Source organism: Dendrobates tinctorius, unplaced genomic scaffold, assembly GCF_039654945.1.
Source record: "Dendrobates tinctorius isolate UK_male_01 unplaced genomic scaffold, ASM3965494v1 ptg000003l, whole genome shotgun sequence".
NCBI classification, from domain to species: Eukaryota; Metazoa; Chordata; class Amphibia; order Anura; family Dendrobatidae; genus Dendrobates; species Dendrobates tinctorius.
In genome coordinates, this window is record NW_027361671.1 from 24,833,757 (window position 1) to 24,850,394 (window position 16,638).

At 41.8% G+C, this 16,638-nt stretch overlaps 1 protein-coding gene across 12 annotated transcripts in view; it reads right to left on the minus strand.

Annotated features, from left to right (window-relative positions):
* Positions 1-16,638, minus strand: part of KIAA0825 (KIAA0825 ortholog) — a 556,500-nt gene that overhangs the window by 342,326 nt on the left and 197,536 nt on the right. For all 12 annotated transcript variants that reach the window (XR_012234833.1, XR_012234815.1, XM_073589638.1 and 9 more), the window contains one exon: positions 3,692-3,831. Coding sequence is in view for 10 of the 12 variants with exons in the window: in XM_073589638.1 (XP_073445739.1) it covers positions 3,692-3,831 (140 nt within the window). In the remaining 2 variants the exon portion in view is untranslated. The remainder of the gene's footprint in view (positions 1-3,691; positions 3,832-16,638) is intronic.

Genomic DNA, 16,638 nt, shown 5'->3' on the forward strand with positions numbered 1-16,638 from the left:
ATTTGCCATTTTTCAGCCCAATTCTCCAATTTACTCAAATCTGTCTGTAGTTGCAAACTGTCCTCCTTTGTGTTAACTACCTTACATAGTTTTGTATCATCTGCAAATACTGATATTTTACTGTGTAAGCCATCCACTAGATCATTAATAAATATATTAAATAGTAGAGGGGCCAATACAGAACCCTGTGGTACCCCACTAGTAACCCTGGCCCAATCTGAGTATGCCCCATTAATAACCACTCTTTGTTTTCTATCACTAAGCCAGCTACCTACCCATCTACACACATTTTCCCCTAGCCCAAGCTTTCTCATCTTATAGGGAAATACTAAAATACTGAACCATTAGAAGGGAAACGCTCTCCTGTACCATCAAGCAAAAGAATGTTAGTCATGGGGCAAAGTTTTTGGTAGCAAGACTAAATTCAAGCAATTTTAAGGTACAATTACCAAATTATTTTCTCCCTTTAAAGGGTTTGTTTGGCCTTAGGCTACATGTCTGCAGCCACTCTGAGGATTGTCTGTGAGGATTCTCCGTCGTCGGGCGCATGACCTCAAGCATATAATTTGCATACATGCGGTCACAAGAAGACTAGACGTGAGCGGCCTGACTCAATGCAAGTGTATTAAGTGAGGCCGGACACATCTAGTTGTAATGTGGCTGGAAGTATGCAAATCACATACTTGCGGTCACATAACATCCTTCTCTCGCGACCAGTGCTGTGAGGATTGACAAGTATGCAGTCACTCTATGTACTTGAAGCCTAAGGCTAGACAACCCCTTTAAAATAAGTTCCTACGATGTGTATTTGGGGTGCTTTTTATGCTGTGCATTTTTGCTAAGCAAAAAAAAAGCAGCGTATCACAGTACCTGCAAAGTGTATGGGATTCATATAAATCTCATACCCATTTTGATTTTTTTTCACGTTGTGGATACGGAACTGTGGTGCGATTTTATCTGCATATTTTCCCTGTAGACTTAAAAGAGATGAGACAAATCTAATTCACACATGATTATATCAATAAAAATTTATCATAGCTAACTAACAGAAAGTTTCCAAAACATAGTAGTTTTCTTTTAAATAGGATATACAGTATGAGAAAGAGGTAAAAGCTGAAGAGGAAAAACCACAATAAAAGCGCATGTAATAAAAAAACACAAAAAAAATGCATTGAAAAAACGCAAGTAGTGGTGACGAGCCAATGTGCTCGGATAAGGTGTTAACAGTGTGTCTTGGCATGCTTGAAAAATATGTTCGAGTCCATGCGGCTGCATGTCTCATGGCTGCCTGTTTGTTAGGCAATACCTGCATGTGTAGCGGCTAACAGTCGTGAGTCATCACTAGCAAGTAGCCTAATCTAGTTGATTGGTGCAGAAATGCTGCAGACAATCTGCAGCATCATAAGACACCATGCACTCATCGTAGGAACTTAGCCTTACTGAGCTCTATTTTTCTTGTTATTAATATATTGCAAATTACAATGAATATAAGAAACCATAGTAGATGATAAAAGCACAAAATAGTCAAAAAATAGTGTTAAATTAAACAGAAAATAATCTGAAAATAACATTCCATGAAACTACCAAAAGTAAATATAAACTATTTGTACTTGATATTTTTACATGTTGTCCCAGGTTACCAAAGTAATTAAAATGGCCTCTTATTTTATATTTGCATGTCAACATGTTCCAAATACCAAACTTTCTTTCAAATTTTAGACTATGGTCTAATGAGAAAGCTAATGCAGCTGGATATAAGCAATGCTCATTAAATGCCCTGATGACTTCTAATAGTGCTTCTAATTAATTCTACTCATAGCACGTTATTCACACAAAACTGGGTAACCAGTCAGGTTATGATGTGGCAGGATGAGTGGAAAGTATAACAAACTCTTCTTAAAACTAAAAGTTAAATCTATCACAAATCCTCCAAACAGAAGATTATAATAGAGCAGAAACAGCCATTTTGAACCGATGTCTGGCTTGTTAGTACTTCTCAGTGCACAATACTGAAAAAAAAAACAAAATGGGTAACGGCTAGCGTAATACTAGTTGTTCCATCTGTCTGGTCTGTGATCCTTTAAGCAAGATCTAAATGACAATATTTTGAGAGCTTGTTTTAATGAAATGAATGTTGCGTATCTTACTTTACATCAGTGCTGTGATTGCCAAGTACAATTTGTCCCAATTTAGTTATGGATACATTCTTCTACTATGTCATTTCCTGAATGTAATGTTTTTGGAATCACATCGAATTTACACCTTTCACACTACTTATCAAGCCAATGGCACCTTTAAATTTACCCTGTATTACAAATGTTTGGGCAAGTGGCATATCGAAGTCACACACTAAGATAATATTCTCTTTGTGATCGATGATGTGTTGAAGCCATGGAGATATAAATGGGGAAGAGCTTTAGAATAGATTGGAGAGGGAAAGTATGACCAATACTGGTGGTTTGAGGAGAACCTATTTTTTGTTGCTTGACAATGAAAACACTACTATGACCAATCCTGTCCAATTCTTTTTTTTGTTTCCAATATGAAGGCATCTCACTAGGTCAAGAGGGTTTACATTTCCGTTGGAAAACTTAAGACTCTATGAAAAACGTCTCTTTCGGATGTACTGTATATAAGGCTAAAGAGTTATCAACTATATAACCTTTGATGTCTCATTCTACATATTTATTAGGGCATTTTCAGTAATGGTCATTATCTATATGGATTCCTTTTCTAGCAAGCAAGGCATATCTTCTGGTTTGGCATCATTCTCCAGAGTTTCACACGAGTAATTTCATTCCATCACCTCCCTGTTGGCTTGAGGACAACTAATCAATTTGTCCTTACTGCTTGCAATATATCCATAAGCAGTCACCGGTCGTAAATATTATATAGGTTTAGCTACATTTTATGTGCTAAAAATTGAAAAATTACAATATACAGTATTTGAGACCCACAAAAATGGTGGGCAAAGTTTTTGATTAACATCATAAGAATTAACACGTGCATTCTATATTTTTCCCTAAGAAAACATCTAACAAATAATTTGGTCTACAGTTCTTTGAAATATTTAATCAATCTTCAATCACTGACTCTTAATTATGCTGTTAGTCATTAAATTGACTTATTACCTTGGAAGTCCTAATAACACTATATCTAATTGTATTTTGGCTTACTTTGTATTTGTCTCCTATATACATATATATCATTTTTCTTTACAATGCCATTTACAAGCCACATTTTTCTAATAAAACATACCAGGCATCTATAAAGCCTTATCAGCTACTAAAGGAGAAAACATAACAATAATCTAGTACACAATGCAAAACACACAAAATATTTACCGGTAGATTTATTTTCAAACCACAGCCTTTGTGTTATTATTATAATTAGCCTAATCACAATCAGCAAATCAATCACCAAGACCCCAATCAGATCCTAGCAGTAAAACCATTTCTGTTTTCCATTAGATTGGATTTCAGCCCCACTACCCTCAATAGACCCGCCTGCCTTATAAACTTTAAAGCGCAGTTGTAATTACTCAGCCACCAGAGGGGCTTAAAGGGTTGTTTTTGGATCACATACATTTATAACCTTTACATATCTAAAAGAGAAGTCACTTTTATTGTGTGCTACATATACTGCCCATTTCCATACTGGAGGACATACATGAAATAACAGATGTACTTACTTGAGCAAGTCAGCAAAGTTCTAGCGATGAGACAATCGGGATGCAGCAGCGTTTCGAGCAGCAAGTTCCAATTACAGCATGGTTGGGATAAGAGCAGTTTGAGCTGACCCTGGACTGCCATTTCTTCTGCTGATGGAGTTCTTTCAAAACGTAAGATAAAGAGAGAATAATGTAGTTAATTTATCTATGAAATGAATAGCCTTAAAGTGCAGATGTAATGCTAACTCATTTAAATGTCAATTCCTCCTAGATTACTCAGAAAATGCTTTCATGCTTGCTTACTTTAAAACTGCTCAGGGAAGGAATTACATTTAATCTCAAGTAGCTAAGAGCAAATTAACATTTGGTACGCTGCCAGATATGTTACTGACACAAAGTCACTTCACTTATCCATTGTGTAGAGCCTGTAGGTTCTTGTTGTAGAAGGTAAAAATTAGAACTTTTTTGTGCATGAATAAATCTGCCTACACTAAGCTTTACCTCCGTGTCACAATACCCGGGAGGCGCACTCAAATTAATTCTGTTTACAGAAAATCATCCTGACAAGTAAGGGGCTAATGTAAAATATAGCAGTCAGTGATTCACTGCTATACAGTGTCAAAATGGAAGAGCAATGGTACCTGCCAGGACGCCCCATTCTGTGCGTTTAGCGATGGACTCACACAGGAATTTAGCTACATTAAGGGGTTAAATCTTTAGGAGAGTTTCCCAAAGTGTTTTTTCTTTATAAATGTGAATGTGGCAGTTTGTGAGCAAAAGTGAGAAGAGGGATCACAAACAAATGAAAAAGAAAAAACTTCAACGCTGCTGCAGAGCCTCATGATACACCTCAGCTTCTGCAGAACCTCATACTACACACCTCAGCTGCTGCAGAACCTCATAACACACCTCTGGTGCTGCAGAACCTCATAACACACCTCAGCTGCTGCACAACCTCATAACACACCTCAGCTGCTGCAGAACTTCATAATACACACTGTTGTGAATTCACTTTCTGGCCTACCTCTGGTTACTAGTGAAGGTAGTGGAGCTGGTTATATTGACAGAGGGGTCGCGAGTTCTCTTTCCGGGCTCCCTCTGGTGGTTACTGGAGGTAATGGAGCTGATCTAATTAACAGAGGCCTGCCACCTGATAATGAGGATGATTGGATATCTGGAGTTTCTGTTTGGATTTAACCCCTTAACGACCAAGCTATTTTGTAGGTTAAAGACCAGGCCTTAATTTTGAAATCGGACCACTGTCACTTTATATGGTTATAACTCTGGAACGCTTCAACGTATCCCGCTGATTCTGAGAATGTTTTTTCGTGATATATTGTACTTCATGTTAGTGGTAAAATTTCTTCGATATGACTTGCGTTTATGAAAAAATGGAAATATGGCAAAAAATTTTAAAATTTAGCAATTTTCAAACTTTTAATTTTTATGACCTTAAATCAGAGAGATATGTCACAAAATATAGTTAATAAATAACATTTTCCACATGTCTACTTAACATCAGCACAATTTTGGAACCAACATTTTTTTTTCTTAGGAAGTTATAAGGGTTAGAAGTTGACCAGCGATTTCTCAGTTTTCCAACAAAATTTACAAAACCATTTATTTTAGGGACCACCTCACATTTAAAGTGAGTTTGGGGGGGTCAATATAACAGAAAATACCCAAAAGTGACACCATTTTAAAAACTGCACCCCTCAAGGTGTTCAAAACCACATTCAAGAAGTTTATTAACCATTTAGGTACTTCAAAAGAATTGAAGCAATGTGGAAGGAAAAAATGAACATTTAACTTTTTTTCCCAAAATTTTTTATTTGGACACAATTTTTTTTATTCTGTCAAGGATATCAGGAGAAAATGAACCACAATATTTGTTGTGCAATTTCTCCTGAGTACACCGATACCCCATGTGTGGAGGAAGACCAATCTTTAGGCGCACGGCAGTGCTCAGAAGGGAAGGAGCATCATTTGAGATTTTGAATGTCAAATTGGCTGGAATCGAGAGCGGACGCCATGTCGCGTTTGGAGAGCCCCTGATGTACCTAAACAGTGGAAACCCCCCACAAGTGACCCCATCTTGGAAACTAGACCTCCCAAGGAACTTATCTAAATGTGTGTTGAGCACTTTGAAGCCCCAAGGGCTTCACAGAAGGTTATAACATAGAGCCGTAAAATTAAAAAATTATATTTTTTCCACAAAAATGATATTCAATGAGCTATAATTCTTCCATATTTCGGCCGACAGAGTCATGTGTGAGCTTGATTTTGGCGGAAAGAGCTGACGTTTTTATTGGTACCATTTTCGGGCACATAACGTTTTTTGATCGCTTTCTATTCTTATTTTTCTGTTCATTTTTTGAATGAACAAAAACCAGCAATTTAGGAATGCTTTTTCTTTTTCCCCCTCCGTTCCGCATGTGGTAAAATTAGTATGGCAGCTTTATTCTTCGGGTCACTATGATCACAGCGATACCTCATTTATATCTTTTTTTATGTTTTGGTGTTTTTTACACAATAAAATCTTTTATAGAAAAAATATTTTTGCATCACTTTATTCTGCGAGCTATAACTTTTTTATTTTTTTGCTGATGATGCTGTATGGCGGCTCGTTTTTTGCGGGACAAGATGACGTTTTCAGCGGTACCATGTTTATTTATATTCGTCTTTTTGATCGCGTGTTATTGCACTTTTTCCAAGCGGTATGATGATACTGCTTGGAAAAAGTATAATTTGCTACGTTTTTGTGGTTTTTTTTTTACGGCATTCACTGAACGGGTTAACTAGGGTGACACTTTTATGGATGGGATTTTTACGGACGTGGCGATACCAAACGTGTATTTTTTTGATTATTTTATTTTTTTTACATAAAAATGTGTAATTTTTAGGGGATTTTTTAGGGAATTTTTATATTTTTTAATAACTTTTTTTACATATAATTTAAAAAAAATGTTGTTTTTTTTTACCTTGTCCCTTTATGGGACTTTCACTTTCGGTATAATACATTACAATGCTCCAGCATTGTAATGCATTATACCAATGCTGAGAGCATGATCTCACCAGCTCTCCGTAGGTAAATGACACCTCCGGGTCATCATGGCACAGGTCGGGCCCCGCGATTACATCGCAGGAACACCGACCTGAGGCAGAGGGAGCCCCCTACCCTCTGCCTCCCCCTCTGAACGCTGTGATCACACTCGATCGGAGCAGTGAGGGGGTTAACAGCCCGGGGCGGTGGGGGCTCCGCTCCTAGCTGTCAGTGCAGGACGCTTAGCCACTGCAGCACTGGGCTCCTACACTAATCAGGCAAGGAGAAGCTCAAATTTCAGCTTCTCCTGCTGATCAATGCTGTGTTTGGTCTGTCAGATTGACCGACCAATCACAGCGCTGTGGGTGCAAGGACCAAGTGCAAGGGTCCCTGCCCCCCTTCCTGTGCCTCTCAGCTGTCATAGACAGCTGTCGGCACTGAACTGAAACTGCGTGTTTACACGCAGTGACAGTTGAAAGGCAGGACGTGCAGAGTCCGTCATGGTGCTGAAAGTTACCTCCTGCCATGACGGACTGTGCACGTCCATAGACATTAAAGGGTTAAGACAGCTGACTCCCTCTATCCCTGCTGGTGATTTTTTCCTGCCTCCTGAGGTCTTAGTTTCCATTTCAGTCCCTGCATGCTCAAGCTAAGTGCTCTTTTGCTATTGTTCACATTTGATTTTGATTTGGTTTTGTCTATTCAATTTTGTGTGGTCAGCCAGCCTTGGCTGGGGCTGTGCTGAATTTCCATCCTTAAGTTACTGCTTGTGCCAGTTTGTTTTTGTCCTTTATTAGATTGGCCTCTTTTAGCTCTGCTTTCAGAATATGCCAGAGTGCTGATATAGTGGGCAAAGTCTAGAGACTTCAGTATTTTTCTATCAGACGTGTTGGACATTTTTTGCAGGGTTTTTTGCGTGATTGCAGACAGTGTTTTTCCTTTCCTGTCCTGTTTAGTTAGTGTGGGCCCCATCATTTGGTCAGCCTATTTCCTACCTGCGTTTGTGTTTTCATCTTGTCTCACTGACAATATATGTTTGGGGGCTATCTATTCCTTTGGGGTCTGCTCTGGGGCAGTTTAGATTTCCCCTTTCTTGCTTTATGCTTATTTAGTTCTCCGGCTGTATCGAGGCATCTAGAATCATCGTAGGTACGCTCCACGGCTACTGCTAGATGTGTGGATAGGATCAGGGATCTGCAATCCGTTTAGTTACCAACCTCTCTGGTTTTCTGTGGCTTAGCTTGGTCTTGCTTTCCTCCTCGGTGACCCAATCACAACAACACACCTCAACTGATGAACAACCTCATAACACACCTCAGCTGCTACAGAACTTCATAATATACCTCAGCTGCTGCATAACCTCATAACACACCTCAGCTGCTGTAGAATTTCATAATACACAAATCATCTGCTGCAGAACCTCATAATAATACACACCTTAGCTACTGCAGAACTTCATAATACATCTCAGCTGATGCAGAACTTCATAATACACCTCAGGTGATGCAGAACTTCATAATACACACCTTACCTGCTGCAAAACTTCATAATACACACCTTACCTGCTGCAGAACTTCATAATACACACCTCACCTGCTGCAGAACTTCATAATACACACCTCACCTGCTGCAGAACTTCATAATACACACCTCAGCTGCTGCAGAACTTCAAAACACACACCTCAGCTGCTGCACAACCTCATAACACACCTCAGCTGCTGCAGAACTAATACACCTCACATAACCCCAGAACCTCAGGATACATCTCAGCTGCTGCAGAACCTCATAATACTTCTTAGCTGTTGCAAAACCAAGTAATACACACCTCAGTTTCTGCAGAACTTCTTAATACACACCTCAGCTGCTGCAGAACCTCATAATACAAACCTCATCTACTACAGAGCCTTATAATACAGCTCAGCTGCCAACATTGTGTTGAACTGACAGAATGGCTTTTAGGCCCGGATCACACAAGCGAGAAACTCGGACGAGTCGCGCATGTTAATAACAGGCACTGCCGCCGATACTCGGGAGCGGAGAGTGCGGCTACATGTATTGCTATTCAGCCACACGCTCCGCTCCCGAGTGAAGCCAGCGGTGTCGGGTATTAACATGCGACCCTCGGCCGTGTTTCTCGCATGTGTGACGCCGGCCTAATTTCCACAATAAACCATTTCATGTGATCTGAAGTGAAGCCATGTAGTGGATAAGGTCAAGGCTTCCAAGGTTATTTTGCCACAATATAAAGGACCCTGATAGCTGATGTCTCCTGCACAAACTACAGGCAGCATGAATAAGACATTGTCTCCATCATTGCAGCTGTGTATGTTTTACTCTGAAATGCTGTGGCGTTAAAGAGAAAACATGTATTTAATATCCTACCAGGTATGATGCGACCAGGATGACTAGCCTAAGAGACCGATGCACAGCAGCTTCTCATTGCTCTGCTACCCCAGATTGACAGGTGACTCCCTGGATTTGTAATTCTACAAGTTGACATGCCAAATCCTAAAGATATGAAATGTGCACTGTTAGTATTTCACTCTGCTTGGCGGATTGAGTTTGCAATTTGCAGACTTATGATCATGTGTAGAGATGAGCGAATATGTTTGGAAAACGAAAGCCAAACGTAAATTTGGCACGAATATGGCACATTCGGATTCGTGATCTGAAACACGAGCATTTTTTTAAAACCGGAAAAAGTCGGTAAAATTCTGTAAAAGTGTGGGCAAATAATTGCGTTGCCACTAAAATCACAGCAGGACCCGACAGGATAGAAGAGACGGATTACAACAGTAAATTAAAATAGAATAGGTAGATATATAGATGTCAGTGACACATACAATTAGCACAGCGTGTGTGCAGCTTACTGTACATGTATTTATCGTATTTTTCGGATTATGAGATGCACTTTTTCCCCACAAAAAATTGTGAGGAAAATGGGGGGGGTCTCTTATAGTGCAAACACACTTGTTGGGGGGTTGCGGCAGTGGTGTGGTGTGGCGGCGGCAGAGGTGCGGCGATGCTGAGGCGCGATGGGCAGTACGGCGTGCACCTGAACAGAGTTCATTCCTCAGCTGAGGTGATGCCGCTCCACGGAGAGCAGAGCCGGGGGAATTATGGGTTTCTCGGTGGCTGCGGCCATCTTCCTGAGGAAGCATGTGTGCAGATTGAGTTCTCTGCTTCCCAGGGCTTCAGGAAAATGGCCACGGGAGGTCATGCGTGCGCAGCTTGAGATCGTGGTGGCCATTTTCCTGAAGCTGAGTTCTCGGCACCCTTGGATTCGCGGCGGATACTGCGTCCACTTGTTATATAGAACCACGTGGGACGGCCGCAGGTGCCTCCTTGCAGTATTGGTGTCTCCCTTAAAGCCCAGTCACTAAGAGCTCACAATACAATTTATTGTACATTGATGAAGGTCCTAGACCGAAACGTCTGTATGTATGTACTGCAATTCATTAAAACCACCTTTCTGCATCAGAATCTTTTTGGTGTGTGCCAAGTCTATATAAATTGAAATCAGGAAAATGGCTGACTGCTCTCAAAGACAGCGGGCTATGCACTGACACAAGTAATCGCTCCTGCAGTTTATAGAACTGAGTGCAGTGAGAAAGTTCACCGGAGTTCATCAGCTGATAAGCTCAGGTGATCTCTCTTACGGCAGATCAGCTCTATGTACTAATGCGAGCGAGGACACTCCTGTCAGTGTATCGTCGGCGGCCAGTTAGAGTAGTAACATCTCCCGATGTGACTGCTCTACATGTGAGATCGCCGTGGGACACTTGGAATTTTGTGGACTATGGCGGACAGGAGAGTATATGGTGGTTTATTATTTTCTTAGGAGACATGGGTATCGGGGATTGGGCACTAAGGTGAGTATATGTTGATTTTTTATTTTACATTTTTTATGGAGACATGGGCATCAGGGATTGGGCATTAGGTGAGTATGATATGTTTCTTACTTTTATTTGAATATGTATTTAACGTTACCGCCGATCAGAAACACTGGCGTTTGTGCTGTATAAGCTTTTATTTTGGCATCTCATTGACGTCAATGGCGCTTGGCTATAATCGTTGAAAATTGCAAATTCAGCGCTCATCTCTAGTCATGTGCAGACTGATTTCCTGTTTCTCTCAATTGAAAATTAGAACAATAAGAGAAGCAGGAGACGTTTCTCAGCACATGACCATAAGTCTGTAAATCGCATGTCAGCAATCACATGACAACAACTCGATCCGGAAACATCTGTGTGACCCAGGCCTAATTTCCAAAATAAATCATTTCATGTGATCTGAAGTGAAGCCATGTAGTGGATAAGGTCGAGGCTTCCAAGGTTATTTTGCCACAATATAAAAGGACCCTGATAGCTGATGTCTCTTGCACAAACTACAGGCAGCATGAATAAGACATTGTCTCCATCATTGCAGCTGTGTATGTTTTACTCTGAAATGCTGTGGCATTAAAGAGAAAACATGTATTTAATATCCTACCAGGTATGATGCGACCAGGATGAGTAGCCCAAGAGACCGATGCACAGCAGCTTCTCACTGCTCTGCTACCCCAGATTGACAGGTGACTCCCTGGATTTGTAATTCTACAAGTTGACATGCCAAATCCTAAAGATGTGAAATGTGCACTGTTAGTATTTCACTCTGCTTGGCGGATCGAGTTCTTATGCAATTTGCAGACTTATGATCATGTGTAGAGATGAACAAATATGTTTTGAAAACGAAAGCCAAACGTAAATTTGGCACGAATATGGCACATTCGGATTCGTGATCAGAAACACGAGCATTTTTTTTAAACCGGAAAAAGTCGGTAAAATTCGGTAAAAGTGTGGGGAAATAATTGCGTTGCCACTAAAATCACAGCAGGACCCGACAGGATAGAAGAGACGGATTACAACAGTAAATAAAAAAAAATGAATAGGTAGATATATAGATGTCAGTGACACATACAATTAGCACAGCGTGTGTGCAGCTTACTGTACATGTATTTATCGTATTTTTTGGATTATAAGACGCACTTTTTCCCCCAAAAAATTGTGAGGAAAATGGGGGATGTGTCTTATAGTGCAAACACACTTACTGGGGGGTTGCGGCAGTGGTGTGGTGTGGCGGCGGCAGAGGTGCGGCGATGCTGAGGCGCGATGGGCAGTACGGCGTGCACCTGAGCAGAGTCCATTCCTCAGTTGAGGTGATGCCGCTCCACGGAGAGCAGAGCCGGGGGAATTATGGGTTTCTCGGTGGCTGCGGCCATCTTCCTGAGGCCGCATGTGTGCAGATTGAGTTCTCTGCTTCCCAGGGCTTCAGGAAAATGGCCGCGGGAGGCCATACGTGCGCAGATTGAGATCGTGGTGGCCATTTTCCTGAAGCTGAGTTCGCAGATTGAGATCTCGGCTTCACTCGGCTTCATGAAAATGGCTGACTGCTCTCAAAGACAGCGGGCTATACACTGACACAGAAGGTAATCGCTCCTGCAGTGTATAGAACTGAGCTGCAGTGAGAAAGTTCACTAGAGTTCATCAGCTGATAAGCTCAGGTGATCTCTCTTACGGCAGCTCAGCTCTATGCACTAATGCGAGTGATGACGCTCCTGTCAGTGTATCGTCGGCGGCCGGTTAGAGTAGTAACATCTCCCGATGTGACTGTTCTACACGTGAGATCGCCGTGGGACACTTGGAATTTTGTGGACTACGGCGGACAAGAGAGTATATGGTGGTTTATCATTTTCTTAGGAGACATGGGCATCGGAGATTGGGCACTAAGGTGAGTATATGTTATTTTTTTATTTTACATTTTTTATAGGAGACATGGGCATCAGGGATTGGGCATTAGGTGAGTATGATGTGTTTCTTATTTTTATTTGAATATGTATTTAATGTTACCGCCGATCAGAAACACTGGCGTTTGTGCTGTATAAGCTTTTGTTTTGGCATCCCATTGACTTCAATGGCGCTTGGCTATAATCGTTGAAAATTGAAAATTCAGCAATTGTAATCCGAACCGAATGTTGAAATATTCGCTCATCTCTAGTCATGTGCAGACTGACTTCCTGCTTCTCTCAATTGAAAATTAGAACAATAAGAGAAGCAGGAGACGTTTCTCAGCACATGACCATAAGTCTGTAAATCGCATGTCAGCGATCTCATGACAACAACTCGATCCGGAAAGCAGTGCAAACCCTAGCCAAGTGCATATTACTGAAGTTTAAGACTTGGCATGTCAATGTTAACTTGCAGAATTACAAACAAATGACACCTACAGCGAGGAAAATAAGTATTTGATACAAGGGCGATTTTGCTAGTTTTACCACCTACAAAGCATGGAGAAGTATATCATTTTTATAGTAGGTACACTTTTACAGTGAGAGACAGAATCTAAAAAATAAAACCCAGAAAGTGACATTGCATAATTTTTAAATAATTAAATTGCATTTTATTGCATGAAATAAGTATTTGATCACCTACCAACCAGCAAGAATTCTGACTCTCGCAGACCTGTTAATCTTTAAGAAGCCCTCCTACTCTGAACTCAATACATGTATTGATTACACTTGTTTGAAATTGTTACCTGTATAAAAGTCACCTGTCCACACACTTAATTAATCACACACCGCCCAAAATTGCAGAGCAGCACGGGGCTGAGATGGGCTACAGGACAATAGGCAAGCAGCTTGGTGAGAAGGTAACAACTGTTGGAAGAATTATTAGAAAATGAAAGAAACACAAGATGACTGTCCATCTACCTCAGTCTGGGGCTCCATGCAAGATCTCGCCTCATGAGGTAAGGATGATACTGAGAAAGATCAGGAGTCAGCCCAGAATTACACGGAGGACCTGGTCAATGACTTGGAGAGCTGGGACCACAGTATCAAACATTACCATTAGCAACACACTAGGCCATCATGGATTAAAATCCTGCAGGGCACGCAAGGTCACCCTGCTCTCGCCAGCACATGTCCAGGCCCATTTGAAGTTCACCAATGACCATTTGGATGATCTAGATGAGGCATGGGAGAAGGTCATGTGGTCAGATGAGATCAAAATAGAACTTTTTGATATCAATTCCAATCGCCATGTTTGGAGGAAGAAGTAAAAAGAGTACAACCTCAAGAACACAGTCCCAATTGTGATGCATGGTTTGGAAATATCATACTTTGGGGGTGTTTTACTGCAATGTATTGAAAGGAAGATGGATGTGGTCATGTATCGCAAGATTTTGGCCAACAACCTCCTTTCCTCAGTAAGCGCGTTGAAGATGGGTCGTGGCTGGGTCTACCAGCATGACAATGACCCAAAACACACAGCCAGGGCAACTAAGAAGATCTGAACTCAATAGAAAATCTTTGGCGGGAGCTGAAACTCAATGATGACCAGTGAGAGCACAGAAACCTGAAAGATCTGGAGAAGATCTGTATGGAGGAGTGGGCCAAAATCCCTGCTGCAGTGTGTGCAAACCTCGTGAAGAACTACAGGAAACAGCTGAACAGTTAAGCTGGGGGGAGATACTAAATCTAGGGAATACTGGTTAGTGCAGCAACTTTGGTGCTGTGTAGGGATGAGCGAACGTACTCAGTGATACTCGGATTTCACTCAAGTATCTCAGATGCTTGATGCGCAGATATGGTCGGCATTCAGCAAGCTTTAACTGGTGCTCAGATTTGAAGCTCGAATCCCCAGCCCGGATGTTTTGTGCCTTTTACACAGCCAATAAACACGCATGGATTGCCTGCCAGTCACTGTAATGCTGTAACCATCTTGGTAGTGGCATTACTCCAACAGGCTATTGGAGTATTAAGAAGCACGCCAGAGTACTAGACATTGCAGAGCGCGTACTAAGAAGCACGCCAGAGTACAAGGTATTGGACCTGAGTACAGAGAGCGACCATGCAGGCACCAAGCAGGCCTAGCAAGGAAGCAAAACAATAATCAGGCACCGCCTACACGAAGAGGCTGCCTGATATAGGGAATGCGCGCCGGGACTTTCGGGTCAGGTCCTCCAAGACCATAGAGACGTCAGAGTTAGTGCGGGCGCACTCAGAGCTGCGGGTGGTGTACAAGCGTGCCCCATGGGACCCGGGACCAGGCGCGCAGCCGCAGAGTCAAGAGTGCGCACCCTACGGGACCCCAGCGTCGGCCGCTAGACCGACCGGAAGTGAAGATGCCGGGAGGCGTGCACCAGCTCCGGAGGTGTGCGGTGAGAGTGGTGTAACAGTCAACAGTGTGATGCAGTAGCAAAAAAAGGTAAATACAATTCTAGGATGTATTAACAGAAGCATACAGTCTAGATCACGTGAAGTCATTATTGCCCTCTACTCCTCTTAGGTCAGACCTCATCTGGAATACTGTGTCCAGTTTTGGGCACCACATGTTAAAAAAAAGACATCAACAAACTGGAGCAAGTTCAGAGAAGAGCGACCAGAATGGTAAGCTGTTGTGAGCTCATCTGTTCATTCATCTTGTGTGTCCGAGGATCTCCCTCTTCTGGTGAAGGAAGGTAGTGAGGCTGATTTGGATGAAAGAAACCAAACACCTGATCAGGTGGATTGTGACTGGGTAACGGGAACTACAGACTGCATATAAGGCAGCCGACGCCCTTCTGAGTCGCTTGTGATTTCTCTGCTGGATTCTTGGAGACCAGTCTGATTCCTGCTTCCCAAAGATAAGTTTTTGCTCTGCTATTGAACTTATTAGTTTTGGTTTTGTTTACCTTGCTTTTTGAGTTCAGCCATCCCCGGCCGGGGGTGTGCTGGATTCTTTTTCCTTGATCAGTGTTCTCTTTTGCTCTGTTTCCAGAATATTCTGAGTGCTGATATAGGGTTTGAAGTCTAGTGACTTCAGGGTCCTTTTTGCTTATCAGTTGTGTTGGTAATATTTTTAGCAGGGTTTTCTCGGATTGCAGACAGCAGCTTTTCTGTCCTGTCCTTTTTAGTTAGCTTGGGCCCCATCGTTTGCTCAACCTATCTTTCTATCTGTGTTAATGTTTTCATCTTGCTTCACCGTCATTATATGTTGGGGGCTGCCTATTGCTTTGGGGTCTGCTCTGGGGCAGTTTTTCCCTTTTCTCTCTTTAGGCTTATTTAGACGAGGTGACGAGGTGTCTAGGATCACCGTAGGAACACTCCACGGCTACTGCTAGTTGTGTGATAGGATTAGGGGTCTGCAATCCGCTAGTTTCTAACCTCTCTGATTTTCTGGGCTGAGCTTGTGTTATTTTTTTTCCTCCTCGGTGACTCAATCATAACAGTAACCGTTCTGCAAACCATGTCCTACGAGGAACAGTTGCAGGATTTGGGAATGTTTAGCTTACAAAACAGAAGACTGAGCGGAGACTTAATAGCTGTCTACAAATATCTCAAGGGCTGTCACATTGTAGAAGGATCATCTTTATTCTCATTTCCACAAGGAAAGACAAGAAGCAATGGGATGAAACTGAATGGGAGGAGACACAGATTAGATATTAGAAAAAACTTTTTGACAGTTAGGGTGATCAATGAGTGGAACAGGCTGCCACGAGAGGTGGTGAGTTCTCCTTCAATAGAAGTCTTCAAACAGATGGTGGACAGACATCTGTCTGGGATGATTTAGTGAATCCTGCTTTGAGCAGGGGGTTGGACCAGATGGCCCAGGAGGTCCCTTCCAACACAAACATTCTATGATTCTATGAACCTAGACATATTTGGTGTCTATGAACTCGCAATGACCTGGAAAATCATAATGGCAGGTCAGTTTTAGCATTTAGTGAACCTAGTAAAACAGCCAAACAAAAACCAAGTGTGATATTGCAAGTGTGATTTTTTTTTGCAATTTCACCGCAATTTGAATTTTTTCCCATTTTCTAGTACATGACACGGGAAAACCAATGGTGTCGTTCAAAACTACAACTCGTCCCGCAAAAAACAAGCCCTCACACGCCAATATTG